The sequence below is a fragment of the Pogona vitticeps genome, chromosome 3 (assembly GCF_051106095.1).
Source record: "Pogona vitticeps strain Pit_001003342236 chromosome 3, PviZW2.1, whole genome shotgun sequence".
NCBI classification, from domain to species: Eukaryota; Metazoa; Chordata; class Lepidosauria; order Squamata; family Agamidae; genus Pogona; species Pogona vitticeps.
Window position 1 is genome coordinate 247623243 of NC_135785.1, and position 20087 is coordinate 247643329.

The 20087-nt window shown below is 41.8% G+C and overlaps 1 protein-coding gene across 2 annotated transcripts in view; it reads left to right on the forward strand.

The window, feature by feature from the left end:
• PDGFD (platelet derived growth factor D) overlaps window positions 1–20087 on the forward strand; it is a 181087-nt gene that overhangs the window by 111436 nt on the left and 49564 nt on the right. The window contains exons 2-3 of one of the 2 annotated variants that reach the window (XM_072993640.2): window positions 9380–9566; window positions 12899–13079. In XM_072993640.2, the coding sequence (XP_072849741.2) occupies window positions 9380–9566; window positions 12899–13079 (368 nt within the window). Of the gene's footprint in view, window positions 1–9361; window positions 9567–12898; window positions 13080–20087 lie in introns of both variants that reach the window. The other variant, XM_020815095.3, reaches the window with a different exon arrangement.

The window sequence follows — 20087 nt, forward strand, 5'->3', positions numbered from 1 at the left end:
TTATATAAAACTGTGTGCTATAATGCTGTGGTTCAATCTAGCCTAACTAGGTTAGCTCTCAGTGGTTGTAGCAGCATGCTTTTTGATTTTTGTAGCATTTGAGGATCTCAGGAATCTGTCTATCATCTTTGGTCGTTTCTCCTGGAAATGCAGGAGACTTGCCGCGAGGTCTTTACATGAGCATTCTGCAACTAAGCTACAGGCCTCTGTTGTTTTCCACTAGGGTTAACGACTCAAGCATTTCCAGCAAAATCAAATTTTCTCCTTTCTTGTGTGGAAGGACAAAAGAAAACCTCTCACAATGTTAAGACCAATATCAATGGACCATAATCTTCCCACCCGGCGTTGGCCAGTGTTGGCCTTCCCCCATGCTGCTTCTCAACCCTGCCATAAATGTCTTTTTTGTAATGAATTAGTCTACATTTCCTATACGTTCCAGTGGGAATGAAAAAAAATCTAAGTACAGTATTTTCTGGCTAGAAATTGAAACACTAAGGCCTTCCTTCTTTTAGCACCTTAATATGTCACGTTTATTTCCTAACCTTGAATGACACAGAGGTAAAAACTGGGTATTCAATGTTGTTTTTCCCAACCTTGGCCTGAGCTTGACGTGCATCAGAAACCCAAAACACAGTGCAAAACATTTCGTGTTAGCTGCAACACGAAAAGGAAAGGGCTGAGATTGTCTCTTGTAGGTGTGAAGAAAATGCCGACAGCATGTCTCTCCTTATTAATAGGGTAGATCCACTGTTATCTTTCTTTAAGGAAGTATTATGAGGCTCCTTAAAATCATGCTGGCCTCTGCGGCTTTCTTTGCAGCTGCTTAGAAGTCAAGCATAAACGCACCTAAAGAATCAGGGAATGGCTTGGATGACAAGCAGGGAAACTGGCCTACCAGTGATTATAAATTTAGCAAGAAATGAGGTAATGCTATGGTGCTTCTAAAATAATAATGGCATGTTGAATCATTCAGTGCCAGCTAATGGGCCAGTAAAGTATACGCTAGACAGAGTAACGATTCTACGTACTTGATAATACAGGTTCACTTATTTTGTTCTTTTGGGTGAGAACAAAACATTTCAAAGGTTTTCTGCTTTTCTTCTTTCCTTGGGGGGGGGGGATTACAAAACTTTCTGGGTTTGCCTTTTGCCCTTTTTTGCAGCAAAACAAACAAACAGTGAAATGCTTTTGTGCAAAAACCTTGTATTTTATATAAAAATGGATATTTTGTGCAAAAACCTGCATTCTGTGTAGTTCTCTTCCCCCTACCAAATGCATTTGGGACAAAATATACATTTTTGGTGCAAAAAACCAACCACTTTTGGTAAAGCTGCTACTGACTGAAAGAAGCTCCCCTCTCTCTCGCTCGCTGAAGTAGGGAATATTTGCAGATATTCTGGTACATCCTTATTTGCGGGACTTCCAAATGAGATATATATCCTTTTTGAGATATATTCCTTTGGTGATGGGTACATACATACAATCCTTTCCACAGGAAAAGAATTGTGGTGGTGGTGTTTTTTTTAAAAAAAATATCTGGGTTGTTTTTCTTTGGACAGTGCACTATTATCTTCAATGAGTAGGTGTCAGATCTCCCTAACCAGTGCATAGCCAAAGTCTTACAGTTACTCATCCAAGAATTAACTAGCTGGTACGATTATTGCCCAGGGATGCCCAAATATGTTCGCATTCTTCAGGAAGAGTCCTTGAGAAGAGTAGAGAAGAAATCTGTGACTCTCAACATATAGCATGGAACGCTTGATGCTAGCTGCCTCAAATAGTCTTGATGTTGCCTGTTATTGATTGAAAATTATCTGATATATTTATCAATTGCACTATGGTGCTTCTAACATGAACAAAGGAGAGAGAAAAACCAAGTATGTGCATATGCAGTCAGTGGGCTTCAGAGACAATAGGGAGCTATAGGGCTGCTCCCCTCCTGATGTACAGCAGATCCTCCCTCCAGCAGGTATGGAGTGAGCAGTTCTCCCCCAGAGAGGTGTAAAGGTATACCTTGATAACAGGTATCCATAGTGACCATGATTTCAAAGTGTGGAGCAAGCAGAATGCATGCAACTCTGACAATTATATGACTGTGCTTCAAGCCCTCAAAGAATATTATGTGAATACAGATTTCACCTCTGCATGTTGAGACTCTGAATGGGGGGGGGGGGGACAAAGGCTTACATCTATCCCTCTGCCACTACCCTGTTTCCCCGAAAACAAGACTAACCTGAAAATAAGCCCTAGTATGATTTTTCAGGATGCTCTGTAATATAAGCCCTACCCCAAAATTAATCCCCAGTAAAGTGAAACCCTGGCCTCCACCATTGTGCAGCAACCAGATGACATGACTGTATTTGGATAAATGTAGATTGTTGTATATGAAAAAAAAAGAAAACATCCCCTGAAAATAAGCCCTAGTGCGTTTTTTGGAGGAAAAATTAATATAAGACCCTAACATATTTTGGGGGAAACACGGTATCAGGGGTAAGCTAACATGTGGCCTAGAAGTGACAAAATAATGAGAACAATGATGTGTTAATTTGTATGGAAGCAAAAGAGGGAGAAGATCAGTCTACATCCCAATCCCCACCAAAGGCAGTGCCAAAGAATACTCCAACTACCGCACAATTGCACTCATTTCACACGCTAGCAAGGTTATGCTCAAAATCCTACAAGGTAGGCTTCAGCAGTATGTGGACTGAGAACTCCCAGAAGTACAAGCTGGATTCCGAAGAGGCAGAGGCACTCGAGACCAAATTGCTAACATGCGCTGGATTATGGAGAAAGCCAGAGAGTTCCAGAAAAATATCTACTTCTGCTTCATTGACTATGCAAAAGCCTTTGACTGTGTGGACCACAGTAAACTATGGCAAGTCCTTAAAGAAATGGGAGTGCCTGACCACCTTGTCTATCTCCTGAGAAACCTATATGTAGGACAGGAAGCAACAGTTAGAACTGGATATGGAACAACTGACTGGTTCAAAATTGGGAAAGGAGTACGACAAGGCTGTATATTGTCCCCCGGATTATTTAACTTATATGCAGAATACATCATGCGGAAGGCTGGACTGGAGGAATCCCAAGCCGGAATTAAGATTGCCGGAAGAAATATCAAAAACCTCCGATATGCAGATGATACCACTCTGATGGCAGAAAGTGAGGAGGAATTAAGGAACCTGGTAATGAGGGTGAAAGAGGAGAGTGCAAAAAAACGGCCTGAAACTCAGCATCAAAAAAACTAAGATCATGGCCACTGGTCCGATCACCTTCTGGGAAATAGAAGGGGAAGATATGGAGGCAGTGACAGATTTTACTTTCTTGGGCTCCATGATCACTGCAGATGGAGACAGCAGCCACGAAATTAAAAGACGCCTGCATCTGGGGAGGAAAGCAATGACAAACCTTGACAGCATCTTAAAAAGCAGAGACATCACCTTGCCAACAAAAGTCCGAATAGTCAAAGCTATGGTTTTTCCCGTTGTGATGTATGGATGTGAGAGCTGGACCATAAAGAAAGCAGACCGCCAAAGAATTGATGCCTTTGAATGGTGGCGCTGGAGGAGGCTCTTGAGAGTCCCCTGGACTGCAAGGAGAACAAACCTATCAATTCTAAAGGAAATCAAACCTGAGTGCTCACTGGAAGGACAGATCCTGAAACTGAGGCTCCAGTACTTTGGCCATCTGATGAGAAGAGAAGACTCCTTGGAAAAGACCTTGATGTTAGGAAAGTTTAACGCAAGAGGAGAAGGGGACGACCGAGGATGAGATGACTGGACAGTGTCTGCGAAGCAACCAACATGAAATTGACAGACCTCTGGGATGCAGTGGAAGACAGGAGGGCCTGGCGTGCTCTGATCCATGGGGTCACGAAGAGTCGGACACGACTAAATGACTAAACAACAAAAGAGGGAGAAATGGGCCATACAAACTAGTTCCATCCAATACTGATGTTATGAAGCAACATCACTCCACACCCTAAAGAACTTCATAGTCTGCTAGTGTGCCAAGGATTTCTACCTAGAATTCCTGCCCTTGTTGGCTTAATGTGCAGACCAGAGAGTGGAAACGCTAAACTACGCCGCCCTGATCTCATTCATGCTTTCTTTCAACGTGTGGGAGAAGGGAGTGCATGAACACTCCCACTTGACTGCTATTAAGTGGTAGATGGAAACATTTTAATTTAAGTCATAATTCTGATGTTTGATCCACGTTGCTTGGGGAAAATTGTAACAGGGATTAGGAAGTGAATGGCAGAATGAGGGTCAATATAATGAGGCAGCTTCGTTGTCTATTAAAAAAAGCTATTATTAGAAATGCCCAGGATCTTCTCTTGTATATATTTTTTCCAAGCAGTTTCTGCAGATAGATATTCACTCTCTAGAGGAATAGTTGATGGGCTACTGACATACTTCCATTTCTTGGGCAGAATCTGATAAATGTGAATATATCCACATTCACATTCCTCAACGGAAAACAGCCCAAGGGAAGAGAAGAAATACTGTAGTTACATTTGTATTTCTAAGTGGATCTGAACAAGAGTTCCAGATTTTTGAAGTTAAATTCACTCTCTTTAGACTGAAACAGTTGTGCTTTAAAAGCCCTGTCAAATCAATCAAACTACTGCAGCATAAGGTCATCATTAGGAAAACCAGCAAAGAGGCAGGATTAATAGATGGAGTTGAAAGAACTAGAAGATCATAAGGTTAGAAGTGGGCAGATAGGAAGCAGGGATGTTAACAAGTCCTCGGGTTTTAGTCCGAAGTCCAAGGCTTTGGTACCAAGTCTTGAGTCCCAAGCGCCAAGTCTGAGTCCCTATTAAAAACAAGACTTTTTCCCCAGGGGGAAAAAAGGAGATCTAGGTGAGTTACAAGTCAGAGTGGAGTCCGAGTAACTGAAAAAGGAAACCCCAAATCAAATCTGACTTGAGTCACTGGTGTGACTTAAGTCCAACTTGATAGCAAGCCCTACGATTCAAGTCCCCATTCCTGACAGAAAGGGTTTAGAGACTGTTTCTAAGAGCCTTCTCCACCAATCCCATTTTGTTGTGGCACCCTGAGATGAATTTTATTTATTTATTTATTTATTTATTTTATTTCTATCCCGCCTATCTGGACATATTAGCCCACTCTAGGCGGCTTACAATAAAAGAAACAATATAATTTTAAAACATTGCACCTAGACTAAGATAGAAATCAAAGAAAGATATAAGAAAGGAAAAATCGTCAGGAGTTTTCTGTTGGGAAAGCCTGCCTATACATCAATGTTTTTAGTTGTTTCTTAAAAATGTCCAGCGAGGGAGCCGCGCGAATCTCAGGAGGTAAGTTGTTCCAGAGACGAGGAGCCACCGCCGAGAAGGCCCGATTTCTGGTCTTCTCCTTCCGGGCCTCTCTCGGCGTTAGGCTCCTCAGCCTCACCTCCTGGCTCGCACGAGTGACACGGGTAGATCTTGGTGGGAGAAGGCGTTCCACCAAGTATCGAGGTCCTAAACCTCGATGAAGAGAATGTTCGTGTCTTGGTAGGTTGTTATTTATTTGTATAATGCAACTGGAAACAGATTTAAGTACAGAGAGAGAGAAAAGAATGTGAAACACTCCTCTACACACTGATTAAAGGTACAGGAGCTCCGCAGTCCGTTTTGTATGGCCACGCTACATTAGTGAAGACCCACAACTCTGGTGCTGCAGTGGAGGAAGTGGTAGATCCACTCCACATTTTTATCTGAACCTTTAAAGTGGTATCTAAAATGCTAAACTTATTTTGGGGGTAGGGTTCAGAACCTTAGACAGCTTGTATAAAGTTCAATCTAAAACCAGGACTGGATGCATTGGCCCTATGGCATCGGAGTCATCAGCCATTGTACATATAAACCCATTGCTTTGAATGGTATATGCCATGCACTGGAAGAAGATCACTGCTAAAATAAATTTTAGTCTTTAGAAAATCCTGGAAAGAGTTGCCATCAGTTAGAATCAAAACAACAGCATGTAATTATTATTTATGGTGTCAGATGTGTATTATGTTTATCTTTCAAATTATACCATTTATATTCACTATGGACTTAAGAGTGATTGATATGAGAATCATTATTTGAGTCAGTGAGTTGTGTGGATCTAGATTTCTGTGCTTCTGCCACAATAATAATAATAATAATAATAATAATAATAATAATAATAATAATAATAATAATAATAATAATAATGATGATGATGATGATGATGATGATGATGATGATGATGATGATGATGATGATGATGATCTGCCATCAAGTCAATTCTGACTTAGGGTGAACTTTTTAGGGTTTTCCAGATAGAGAACACTAAGAAGTGGCATGCCATGTCTTTATTCTGGGGATGCCCTGGGACTGGGCAGCTTGCCGAAGGCCCCAAAGGCTGGCTCTACTCCCAGGAAGCACAGTGGGGAATTGAACTCCCAGTCTCTGGCTTCACAGGCAGATACCTCAACCACTGAGCTATCCAGACATATATGGAATGCTTGATGCAAAAATTCTGTTGCATCTTGATATGAATAACCGAGGGCTGAGCTAAGGCCAGATGTTTCTTGTTTTTCTGGCTAAACGACTTACAGGAACCTGGAATTTAAGGTACAATTTGCTGTTGCAATCAAAGTGTACTTTTAAGTTCGTAATACCATTTCAAAAAGAGGGATTATACTGTTGCCTCAAGGAGAATGTTTCTTCTATATAGGGTAATGAAATTATGGGCTGAGATCTGAGAAACTGTAGAAAACAACAGCAAAAGGAATGTCGTCCATCATAAAATTTGCTCTTGGTAAAGCAGAAGAAGATGCTATTGAGACAGACGGTGCTCACCTTTCGAACTCTGCCATAATTTTAAAGTGCTGGAAGACCAGTCATTTGATTTCCATTCCACTAGGAATGGGCCTAATTCAGAATACATGAGCACATTATATGTGAGGCAAATCATGGCATTTTATGGCATCACAAATGACAGATCAGGGCGGTGATAAATCAAGCTAAGGATAAATGTTAGTTCACATGCCACCATATTTGTAAGCCATTAGCTGAGAGGGCAGACATCCTGACAAATTCATTACACCTATGGGTTCCAGTTGGGATTTTTGATGAAGTGGAGGACCGATTATGATTTTCTAATGATGATGGCTACCATACTCTCTTTCTCTAATTACTTTAACTAGAGCAGAGCCATTTTCTCTCAAAATGCATCTCGAAAAAACATCACACTGCATTATTCCGAATCACGAGTCCAGTCCGACTCATTGAAAAAAAAACCCCAAGTTGTGTCTGAGTCGAGTCACTGGTGTGACTTAAGTCCGACTTAACAGCAAGTCTCGTGACTCAAGTCCTCATCCCTGGTATATAGCATGATTAGACTGTCTTTCCTAAGGGGTGTTAAGGGCTTTGACATAAACTCTCCCTCAAAATTTCTTCCGCTGGTATATCAGATAATAACATTTAAAATAATATGGATCTCTACTTGTTCCTGATTGCGCTGAGAACAATGGTGGGAAACAATGATGGGAAGTAACTTAGCAGACAAATGTCAGTTAAATCACCCTTCAGTTAACTTTGGCTATAGAGAGAATGATTCATGGTGCCAGTGACTTTTAAGAACAATTGTAATGAAGAGTTCTGTGACATTTTGAATATTTTATAGAAACAGAAGGGCAAGGCTAGAGGCAAACAATGGGGAATGGCTGCTTCTCTTTGCTTGCACGGTTCCCAAAGGCCTCCGGTTTACCACTTTTGAAAGGAAGAGGGCTAAATAATGAGATGGGCTATAACTCAGTGATAATGTGTAAGGAATGTTATAGGGAAGGTCTAGGACAGTGATGGCGAACCTACGGCACGCGTGCCACAGCTGGCACATGAAGCCCTTTCTTCCGGCATGCGACAAACATTTTGAAGTGACTGCAGCTGGGATTCCCCCTTCCTCTTCATGTTCTGGGTCCTTTAACTTCCTGTCCGTCCCCATGATTCTCCCTTTAACCTCCTATCCGTCCCCATGACTCCCCCTTTAACTTCCTGTCCTTCCACATGATTCCCCCTGAAACTGCCACTTCCTATTCCGGTTCTGGTCTAGTGGGTGGCACGGCAGCCACTGGTTTCTTCCCCACCCACCCCCTCATTTTGGGCACTCAGAAAGACCTATGCCAGTGATTCTTGAGTGACATACCTGGGTGCAGTGTGGTACACAATAATGCGTTAAATGGGCCAGTGGTCTAACTTGGTATATAGCAGGTCTCCATGTCAGAGTGCCTCTTGGTCTGAACCAGCATGGCCCCTGTTCTTCTGTCAGACATTTCCTCCAGAGCAACATCTCAAGCTTAACTGTACATGGGCTCCATACAATCCAGAGAAAGCAAAAGAAAGATGGAGCCTTCCCTATGCTCTTGGCACAATTTTGAAAGCAGCTCTTCTGGAAATCTTGATTTTAGGTATCAGAAGAAGGAACTACTTTTCTCTTGTTAATTTGTAATGGCAGTTGTTAGCTGCACTGAAATTTATTCCACTTTTATGTTGGGCTAATGTTTAACCTATTTTTGCCACTTTCTGTCACAGTAACTTGTCTCAAAGATTTTCAGTGCAATAGTTAGTGAAAGAATGTGAAAAGTAGACCCAATAAATAAATGCATAAATATTCATAGTGGAAGCCTATGTAGGTCTATTCTACTTATAGGTAAGCTCAAAAGAATACACAAAATGTGTATATGTGTATATCTCAAGCAGGGCATAGGGAAAAAATGCATGTAGTTAAAGAAATGCATGAAATGATTTATATGATGAGAAAATCATGCGCAAAAAGTGTTAATTGGAAAAACCATAAAATGTCAATATCTGAAAAGTTGGGGATATAGTAGGACCGTGGTATCTGCTGAGGATTGGTTTCAAGCCCTCTCCCCCTGTGAATGCCGAAAAGCACAGAACTAGTGAATGCTGTACATAGCACTGGCTCTAGTGGCTAGTTCTAGTAAATACACTGTGGAAATACATATTTATATATGTGTCTGTGTTTTTTTAATTTATATTTTCAGGCAGCAGATAAGTGAATCTGTGGATGCTGCTCCAACAGATAGGAGAATCCTATTGTATTTTGAAAAATGAGTACAAAAATGCATAGACATGTTCATGAATACTGAAATGAAAATGATTCAATGCATAACCAGGATGCATCATATGCAACAGTGGGGAAAAAGAGAACCTCAATAAAATTAGACCTAAAAGCTCAAGAAATCTTATAAATGTACATAATTTATGTACATTATGCACATGATTTGATTTTTGTTTTTGTTAGCAATCGTGTCTCATCCTTTTCTGAACCACATTCTAATTTCTACAAGTTGTGATTACTAACAGAGAGCAATCACCTCACAGCCTTGTACCGGAAAGAAGAAACCATCAACATCTGGGACAATGGCCACATCGAAAGTCCTCGCTTCCCTCAAAGCTACCCCCGGAACCTCTTACTCACATGGAGGCTGCTTTCACCAGAGGACGCAAGGATACAGCTGGTGTTTGATCGTCAGTTTGGACTGGAAGAGCCAGAGAATGATATCTGCAGGTGAGTTGGAAGTTGGGGGGTGAGCTACATAAAATAAAATAAAAATGTTACACACCCGCCAAAGCATGGGGGAGGATTGCAAGCTAGACCAACTGTCTGCTCAGTGTATTGGAGGAACCTGTGGATGTCTCATCCACAGCTGCCTTAGCTGTAATTTTAAAATACAGAGGAGGAGCGGGATTTGTTCTTGATCAAGCCAGAGTGCAGGACACACAACAATGGGCTCAAGTTACAGAAAGCCAAATTTTGGATGAATATCAGGAAATTTTTCCTATCTGTTAGAGCAGTATGACAGTGGAACCTATTATCTCGAGAAGTGGTGATTGCTCCATCACTGGAGGCATTCAAGGGAAACTTAGACAACCGCCTGGGATATGTATCCTTTGATTTGTAATACTGCATCAAGCAGGGGATTGGACTTGATGGTCTTATAGGCCCCTTCCAACTTCACTATTCTATGATTCTATGAAAACATTGACTCAAATATTGCCAACATCTTTCCTGACTTTCATCTAAGAAAGAAGTACCGTATTTTTTGCACCATAAGACGCACTTTTTCCCCACAAAACAGGGGGGGTGGAAAGTCTGTGCGTCTTATGGAGCGAAGAAAACAGATTATATTTTCCTGTTTTCTTCTCCTAAAAAATTGGTGCGTCTTATGGAAAGGTGCGTCTTATGGAGCGAAAAATACGGTATCTGGCGAAATCCATCTTGCCAAGAATGTTTGGACTTTACATCTAAGAATACCTTTCCTGGCAAAATCCATCTTGCCATTAACTTTCGAACTTCAAGTGTTTTAGACTGGTATAAACCTGACGAAGTGGCCTTGATTCACAAAAGCTTGTGTATTGTATGATTTTGTTTTAAGTGGTCTATAAAGGTAATGCCTATTTTTGATTTGTATTTTGTACTGACCACATGGATCTCGTTTTACTTCATTTCAGTGTAAGAATATGGCTCTGCATACACCAAAACCTAACTCATTCTCAGTTGGTTTGGTGTTATTTTTTACACAAACAGAAATGGCATCTTATGGATTTAAGTGCCTGCCAAAATATCATGTTTTCTTGACTTTCGGAAATAACTAGGGCTTGATGGTGAAGTGTCACCTGCTGAGCACAGAAAGGCAGTATAAAGGCTGGGTAAAAATATTGCTATGTAAATCCTTTCCAAAAAATAGAGTTGTGTTTCACTTAAAAGCACTTTTATGCACATGAGTGTCTTCCCATAAAATAAAAAATGTTATAGCATTTCCCTAAATATATACATCTTTACACACCATGAGTAAACCTGGCTCAAGATGCTAGAGTTTATACGAAGAAACAGATGAGACATCATCCTGCAACCGAAGCTGCTTTAAAAAGTAAAGGATATTTGATTATCCTCCAGTTAGATGTTGCAGCCCTGCAATATGCAAATTCATTTCTTTTTGGTGGATAATTGGTCTTTGGGAGATAAAGAATGGACATTATTTGCATGTTAATTGTAGAAACACAGACAGTTTTAAAGAATCAACAATGATTTTTCTTCTTGTGTAATTATGAAGCTGCTGTCTTGTCTGTTTCGGCCCCCCCTCCCATTAGACAGAGTGAGGTGGTTGCCTCAGACAGCAGGTGCCAGCTGGTGGAAGCAAGATATTGGGATAGTGAATTGTGTGGGAAATAACTGGGCCTGCACCCCCTAAAGCTGCTTCTGGTACAATGGAGGCTATTATCCTGCCACCAATTCAGAAATATGGGGATTTGGGTCTTATTGCCAAGGATAGACCTATTTGTGCATGGATTTTACATGACACATTTTAAAAGGTGGACCTCTATGGGTCTGTGTGAGCAATAACAACAACTAAAGAAGAAGAAGAAGAAGCAAAACAAAACAAAAAACAACTTTGAGATATGCCATTCTTCTTTGGTGAGAAACAGACATTTGAAATAGCTCATGACTAGAAGAGAGAAATTCTTCACTAGCATGAGTGTGAGCATCTGAGTATCACAGTAAGAGACTCTCTTGTCTCCATACTGTGCAGACTAACTTGCATTGTTTGGTTGTTGATCTTAGATATATAAGCATGGAATTTCCACAAAGTCTCATCCTGCAAACATGGAAATCTAGCCCCAATCCGCAACCTCTCTAATACCTGTTTCTAGAATGAGTCATACTGTTTTCCAGAATGGGCAGAGGATGATAACTAATAACCTTAAAACAAGCACTCACAATATTCTAAAATTTCATTGGCTTACCACTTTTCTTTACCATAGGTGAGTGAGTAGCCAAGACTGTCCTATTTCCTGAGACAAGAGAAGAACTACTGATACCTCTCTTCTTTGATATTCCTTACGACCTCTCTCTCCTCTGCCTGCGCTGTTTGCCTCACTACCACCACCCACCCCCTTTGTTACTGCTCTTGCTACTGCTGCCTACGTATCACTAAGCATGTGTAGGTAGAAAGCAACACCAGCTGCCCACATCTTGCACAAATGCATAACTCTGAGAGGCTCCTTCTTCAGGACCAGGCATTTTGGGCAAAGTGGTTTATGAGACCCTCTATGCTAAGCAATGTCACAGCAGTAGCAGGAGGAGGCTGAACTACATCATCACATTAGCCAGAATGCAGTAGCTGCTTCCATCAACAGAAACAGGAGCAGGACATCCATGCTCTGCAGTCCTCCATATTCTCTGAAGGAGTGAAGAAATCTGGAGAGCAAGTCTTCACGGGACACAGAGGAGAAGAGAAAAAGGTCCTGTTGCACTAGAACAGTGGTTTCTAACCTTGGGTCTCCAGATGGTTTTGGACTAAAACCCCCAGAAGCTGTCACCACTAGCTGTGCTGGCCAGGCATTCTTGGAGTTGTAGTCCAAGAACATCTGGAGATACAAGGTTGGGAACCACTATTCTAAAGGACTAGCGCTAAGACGTGCTGTGGAAGTTGTTGATTGCTGGGAAATTGTTCTTTTTCATTTGCTTATAATTTTTTCCTAAATGTCATCTCCACTTTAAAAATTTGACTGGGGAGCTTTGTCTCTCTCTATGTGTTTCTGTTTCTGTCTCTCTCTCACACACACACACATACAAACACACACACATACACACACACAGAGAGAGAGAGAGAGAGAGAGAGAGAGAGAGAGAGAGAGAGAGAGAGAGAGAGAGAGGATTTAAATATTTCTTGATCTGAGTATGTCCTGGGAAGGAAAAAGAAACACACAGATAAGCTTTCTTCCTAATTTCAAAGCAAACATACAGAGGACAGAACTTCTGTCTCATACCTCACCCTTCCTAGATCTGACAGGAGCCATCTCTCACACCCCTTTGTTGATCTCTCATCCCGACTCCAGATATGATTTTGTGGAAGTGGAAGACATCTCTGCCATCAGCACGTTGATCCGAGGCCGCTGGTGTGGATACAAAGAAGCTCCTCCAAGAATAACATCAAAAACAAACCAGCTGAAGATAACCTTCAAATCAGATGACTTCTTTGTGGCTAAACCTGGATTCAAGATTTATTATTCCCTTGTGGTAAGTCATATGCCAAGCTCTTTGAATAAAATGACTATTGAGCAGAAAAGCTTTGAAAGTGGGTGATTACCTTTGAGCAAAGAAAAATTAACTCATCATAAATATTTCCTTTCAGAAAAGATATATTTAGTGGAGATCAAAGTATGATTACCATTCTTTCATTAAGGAAGAACAGAAGGGGAAACTATAAACTGAAACCCGCCATTGTTCACTTTAATAAGCTGCATCAGAAAGCCTGTTTGACTCTGGACAGAAGCAAGGATATTGACAAAGACTCAAGCCTTGTCTATATGGCTGGGCGCTAAATAGGGTTGCTTACAAGTCTGGTATACCACTTGGTGAGATCCTCACATCCACATGGTATATAGACCTCAAGTGATCTATTTGGTCCACTTTTTTAAAGTGTTTCTCTATTAGGTATGTGTATTACAAGTGATATTTGAGAAAAGTATATTAAACGTCTCTTAAAAGTCTTGTTAAGATCCTGCCACAGTCTAATACATATACCTAGCACACAAAAGCACTTCTTTCCCTTGTCTGAAAAAGGCAGTTGAGAAACTGCCACAGTGGCAAATTCAGATGTGAGTAGTTTTTTTACTGGCCCTTAAAGACAAGGGAAAGAAAATATTGTTTAAGAAAAAAATGGATGCAGTACATTTTTACTGCTCTAATGGAGGCTAAATATATAAATAATTTGCTTCCTCTTCCCCCCCTCCCCCACTGAGGAGCAGAGGAATTGTTTAATTAGCCAATATCCTAAACTGGTTCTATTAAGGTAATTCATGACATTAGCAAATCAAAAAAAAGGAGGGGGGCTTTTGGTTCTCTCCCAACCATCACATGCTCTGGAAACACACCAAAAGAGAGCAATCCTACCCACACCATAAAAATAGAATCCCCTCAAATTGGCCAGAAAGGTGTAGGTAGACCATTCTGGAGGTGGGCTGGTTCAGATGCAGAGACAGGGCAGGGAAGCCCCCAGCACTGCCTTTGAGAGGGAAGACACCAGAGAAGGTGGAAGAGGGAAGTGTACGCCGTGATCAGTGAGTGAACAGGAGCTCTTTGTGAGTTAAAACTGCTGCTCTAGATGCATGAAGTACAGTATTCAAGCCATAAATTTCTATACAAATAATCATGGCTATGGAGGTGAGAAGAGTGAAATGGGACTCCAAGAACAACCAGTGTATCATTAACATTGGTCATAAACTTTCCAAGGCCTGGCCAGGATAAACATCCTGACAATACAGACGGTTGCTCTTGAGTTGAATGCAAGATCAACGACTCGACAATGCCTTCAGAAATTATTCCCTTGTGAATCCAGATAAGATGCCCAGAGGTCATCCACAGTAAATGCTGCAGACAGAATCACAGCTTGGAAAAGGAGTGCAGCCTTATTGGCTAGAGGATTCTGGGAGTTGTAGTCCACAAAAGTGACTGTTCCAAGCTCTGGATGGAGCCTTGTGTGCCTCAGCAGGATGTTAATTTGGTTCTGTAGTTTCACTCTAGAATGAGTGGGGACTGTTCTGTGTTTGGAGTGGAGTTTTGTTTTTCCAAAATGGAGGATCAGACTTCATTGCTTTTACCACAAGAGAAAGCCTGGGAGAAACTGAATACCCTCAGATTTCTTGCTGAGCTCCATCCGAGAAGCTGCAGACCTTTGGCAACATACAAATTGGAAGGAGTTGCAGTTTAGCGAGCCCTAAGTCTGCCTAGCTTCCTGTTCAGAAGGAAACTCCCAGCTAACACTAGGGCAGAACAGGAAGTTTGCATGAGCTAGGCCTAGCTAAGCCTCAAAGCCTTCCAGTTTAGGCCTTTTCTCCCAGTTGAACCACATTTAGGTGTCTGTAAAATTTATGTAAATCAGGAAAAATTCCCAAAATGAGGAATTGTGGGATTTGAAATACAATAATCCCACTTTTTCTGCATGGTTCCTTCAGTAAAACCTGGCTGTAAGAGGTTGAACAGGTGCCTTGCCGTGTGAGAACTGGACAGCATTACTTGAGCTGAACAAAGTGGCATGGAATGGGATGGAATGGAGCAGAGTTGAGTGGAGAGGAACAGGGCATCAGGATGTGACTTAGGCAGTTCCCTCAAATGATGCGGCTGCAGTGTTGTGGCAATTCTGGTGCTTGCACAGTATATGGGAGAACAATTCCCACAGGCAGTAGGAGACCTCGGGATACCACCTTACAGGGTTGTTTTCATGATCAAATGGGAAGGAGAAGGGTCTTCTGCCTTGAGCACTTTGGAGTACATGCATGGTATGGCTATTATAGATATGATAAATATTCCTCCAGAGAAATATGTTTTTCCTTTAGGCATAGACATTAGACTAAAGGCAAGGGTAGGTGGTACCCTGTTAGACCACTAAATAGTCAGAGACAAATGCTAGCTTTCAGCCCATATGGACTTCCACTGAGAAGGATACTGTTTATTTGTGGATGCTGCCGAAAACATTGTAATTGTACTTTTGTAGCTGTCTAGTAGTGGTATCATCACTTACCCTTGCCTTTGGAGTATGTACAAGGACCACATGGATTTCCCCCCTTTTGTTAGAAATGAGACTCTAACTGTTAGGCTTTCTGTCCCTTCTAAAGCTTCTGCATGGTTCTCCTTCCCACTTTGTGGTAACAGGCCAGTTGGATAGGTCAGGTTTGGAAAGCATGACTCACCCAAGATCACTTTGGGAGTTTCATGGCTCTGTGAACCCCAGTCAGCCAGTCTGGCTCCAGAAGTGCTACAACACCCTGGCCCTGTTAAAAGCCTGTGTCACCCACACCAGGGTGCTGTATATACACTTCTGAAAAATGGAAGGTCCTGAAAAATGTCATACCAGGCTTTGTTACAGTCACTCTGTGGAGTTGATCTAGCTGCTATGAGACGTTCACTAGAGCTGTTCTTATGCATTACGTTCTTCTACTGTATAAACCTTAATCTGAAGGCAATTTAGCAAAACAGCAATTTATGATGTTGCTTTCCCTGGAGTACCACCATGCATAAAAATTAAGCAATGCTGCATCCTGTGATATTTCCAGAGGACTTCTCTTACAATTAGTCAGCTTTATGAGAAAATGCGTGCAGCTAATGTAAGACCCCCGGGCTTAGGAAAAACAGCACAGAACATTCCAGTGGAGCAGTAGAAAATTGATAGGCATGGTTGCTGAGCATTGATCATCCTGTCAGGAATGTGAACAGAAAGAATCTGTTGCCTCCTGGACAACCTCAGTGTAAGACAGCGAAATGTTGCAATGCTGGTTGGGGTATTCTTGAAGACAGGGTTTTAAAAAGGAATAGTCATGCATTCGTTTGTTCGTTCGTTTAGTCGTTTAGTCGTGTCCGACTTTTCGTGACCCCATGGACCAGAGCACGCCAGGCCCTCCTATCTTCCACTGCCTCCTGGAGTTGTGTCAAATTCATGTTGGTTGCTTCGCAGACACTGTCCAACCATCTCATCCTCGGTCGTCCCCTTCTCCTCTTGCCGTCGCACTTTCCTAACATCAAGGTCTTTTCCAGGGAGTCTTCTCTTCTCATGAGATGGCCAAAGTACTGGAGCCTCAGCTTCAGGATCTATCCTTCCCGAGAGCACTCAGGGTTGATTTCCTTCAGAACGGATAGGTTTGTTCTCCTTGCAGTCCAGGGGATTCTCAAGAGCCTCCTCCAGCACCACAATTCAAAGGCATCAATTCTTCGGCGGTCTGCTTTCTTTATGGTCCAGCTCTCACTTCCATACATCACAACAGGAAAAACCATAGCTTTGACTATTCGGACTTTTGTTGGCAAGGTGATGATGTCTCTACTTTTTAAGATGCTGTCAAAATTTGTCATTGCTTTCCTCCCAAGAAGCAGGCGTCTTTTAATTTCGTGGCTGCTGTCTCCATCTGCAGTGATCATGGAGCCCAGGAAAATAAAATCTGTCACTGCCTCCATATCTTCCCCTTCTATTTCTATTACTGTGCAGCTTGCCCAAGGTCACACATGCTAGCTCATCTCTCTAGGGAAGTGAACTCCCAACGGCTGACTCAGCAGCCTGATATTTAAACCACTGAGCTATCCAGTCAGTTATGCAATTAACTGGAAAATAAAAATATGGCATTAATTGCATAACTGACTGGATAGCTCAGTGGTTTAAATATCAGGCTGCTGAGTCAGCCGTTGGGAGTTCACTTCCCTAGAGAGATGAGCCAGCCTGTGTGACCTTGGGCAAGCTGCACAGTCCCACAATGCCTCCAGAAAAACGGAATGGTAGGCCACTTCTGTGTATTCTTTACCTATAAAACCCTGGAAGGGGTCACCATAGGTCAGAATCGATTTGACAGCATGCACAATAATTCACAAAATCAGAACTATATAAGAGAATGGATGTGCCAACTCCGTCTTCTCCAGGAGAGCATCCGTCATTTTCCATATCATCCTTTACAAGATTGAGTTCAAAGGTCTTCCATGGCTCTGCTATCGAACAGGGCTGACTCTAGACATTCTGGTTCCTAGTTGTGAAGGCTACTAAGTGATTTCTCTGGGACAGTGACTCTGTTCCAGGATTTAGTCTGAAATTTACAGAACAGGCTCAGCACCTTTCTCTTCAAAATGAAACCTGGCATGCATTTTTCTCCCCTGCAGAGAGGGAGTCACCAGCCTCCACAGTGCTGGAAACACAAGATGGCACCTCCTCAGTCCATCTATATAGAATGGCAGATGAATTTTGCCAACAAACTGGCTTCATAGCATGCCCTTGATTGCATATGAGGGCAACAGGCTAGCTTGTCAGGCAGGATGACTGGTGTACACACACTTCACCCCTCTGATACCTTCCGGTGGCTTCCCTCACCCCATTCTCTGCTACCTGAGTCAGCTGCTTCACTCTGCCAAATGAAAGGACTGGCCCTGAATGTCAAACACATTGTCTTTCTGTCTTGTCTCAGTGGTAGAGCTAACAGCATCTTCTTCCTTCCTTTTCTCCCTCGTCATCGCAACGTGCCTAACCTAATATGGATGGCCTTGTCTCAAATAAGCCATTATCACTTCTGCAAATGCTGAATAGAGTCTGTGAAATAAATCACATTTGATTTTATTGGATCAGATAAGCAAATAACGTTTGCATAATTCAGAATTTGGCTTACCGTACCATCATGTAATTTTAGTTTTTGACAGAGAGCAGAAAGGTGCTCTTGAATAATGCCTGAGGTCTCCTCTGTCATTGTGCTTTTACAGGTTTAGCAAGCAGTGCAGGTTTTGCAGATATACGAGGCTGTTCATTTTGCTTTTGATGTCAGATTGACTGTGCTAAATCAATTTCTATGAATTTTCCATGAAATTAGATTAAATGATTGTAGTGATGTTTGCTATCTTAAAAAAATAATAATCTGTGAATCCTTGTAGGAAATGGCTAGGCCTGTTTTTTTTTCTGAAAACATCAGAAGCTAAATAAATACTCTTTCAACAAACCGTTTCTTGAGGTGAAGAGTGTGGTAAAATGCAATTGCTTCCAGATCCATTTTGTTGAGGTGATGTTGGCCTAAAGGGTAGATCTGAACGTAAGTTTCAAGGATCAATAATAGTCTGTAAGGTAAAATTGGATGAAGCTGCCATCAGCTGCTGAGGGGTTGTCAAGAAAGGAAGAGATGTTTCATTTATTCTTTTAAGCACCAACGCATAGCAGTAGAGATGAAGAGGTGGCACCAACCAACACCAGCAGCCTTAGGCCGTGACTACATGGTCAAATACTAGAGATGGGCAGTTCAGGTGTTCAGCCAGGCCCAGTTCAGTGTGTTGCTCTCAAAGGTGTTCTGTCGGTGCCACCTGCTTTCCTCCTTCACCTGGCTGATCCTCCACTCTCCAGCAGCAATGCAGGCTTACCTGCCCCCACATGCTCATCAGAGTGGGTGATTGCCGAAGGAGACAGAGGAGGGATGTGTGCTCCTGCCAATGAGTGGAGGCAGAAGAGAGATGCATGTGGCATTGCACCAAACCGGACCGAACTGCCAAACAGCAGTTCGTGCCCATCTCTATCAAACACCATGGGATTTGCTACAATTATAGTATTGGTTGATTCAAAGTTTTTTGTCTTTTTTTTTAACCGATCACACAATGCAAAGGCTGATTCAAATCGGTCTGGCTCTTTTTGCTCCCAACTTGGCTTCCCCCCCCCCCCCCGCCGCTGGAGGCTTCTACTTTTCAAGCCACTTTTCTCCAAGTGATCAGTTGATGAGTCTGCGAGTGATGTTTTGTGATGAAGATAGTTGGGGCATCATGTTCAGGACCATGGAAATACCCACCCCTGTGTTCTTTCCTCCCAGCCCTCCTCCATGTCTTTGTACATTAATAAGATTAGCTCTATATTGCCATATTACCTAATCAGTAATACTGATATACTAGTTTAATGCTAGATAACCTATGGGTAAGGAAAATAAAATAAAAAGAAATGAACAAAACAGAAACAACCACTAATTCCCATTGTTTAGCATAAGGCTGATTATTACAATCAAGTTAGAGAGGGAGGAGTAACCTCAAGAGTAACCTCTTAAAATTGATCATGCTTCTTGGACCTGATAGGAGTTGTAGTCCAAAATAGCAAAAGGTGCCAAGATATCCACTTCTGAGTCACAGTTTTCTCTATAGTATGCCATCACTATGCTAGTTTCAGATCATAACGACACAATATAGGCTCTTTGATGGTTCAAGCTCAATTCTGAAACCCATTTTGTCTTAAATCTTGTTAAATCTTTTATCTAATGAGGCTCAAATTATATGTAACAGATACTGTAGTTTCTATGGACGGAAAAGAGCAGATACGGATTAAATGGTTTTCAATGCATTCCTATGGGAAATGCAGATTCAACATAAGAACTTTTCAACTTGAGAACCACCTTCCAATATGGATTAAGTTCTTAAGTAGAGACCCCACTGTATCATCATTAGAAAGGAGAATGTGTTAAGTACTGAAAGATGCATGATTGTGAGAAGTAAGCATTTCACACACTCTGCAGTTTGCTGATCAATTTGCTCTCTTTT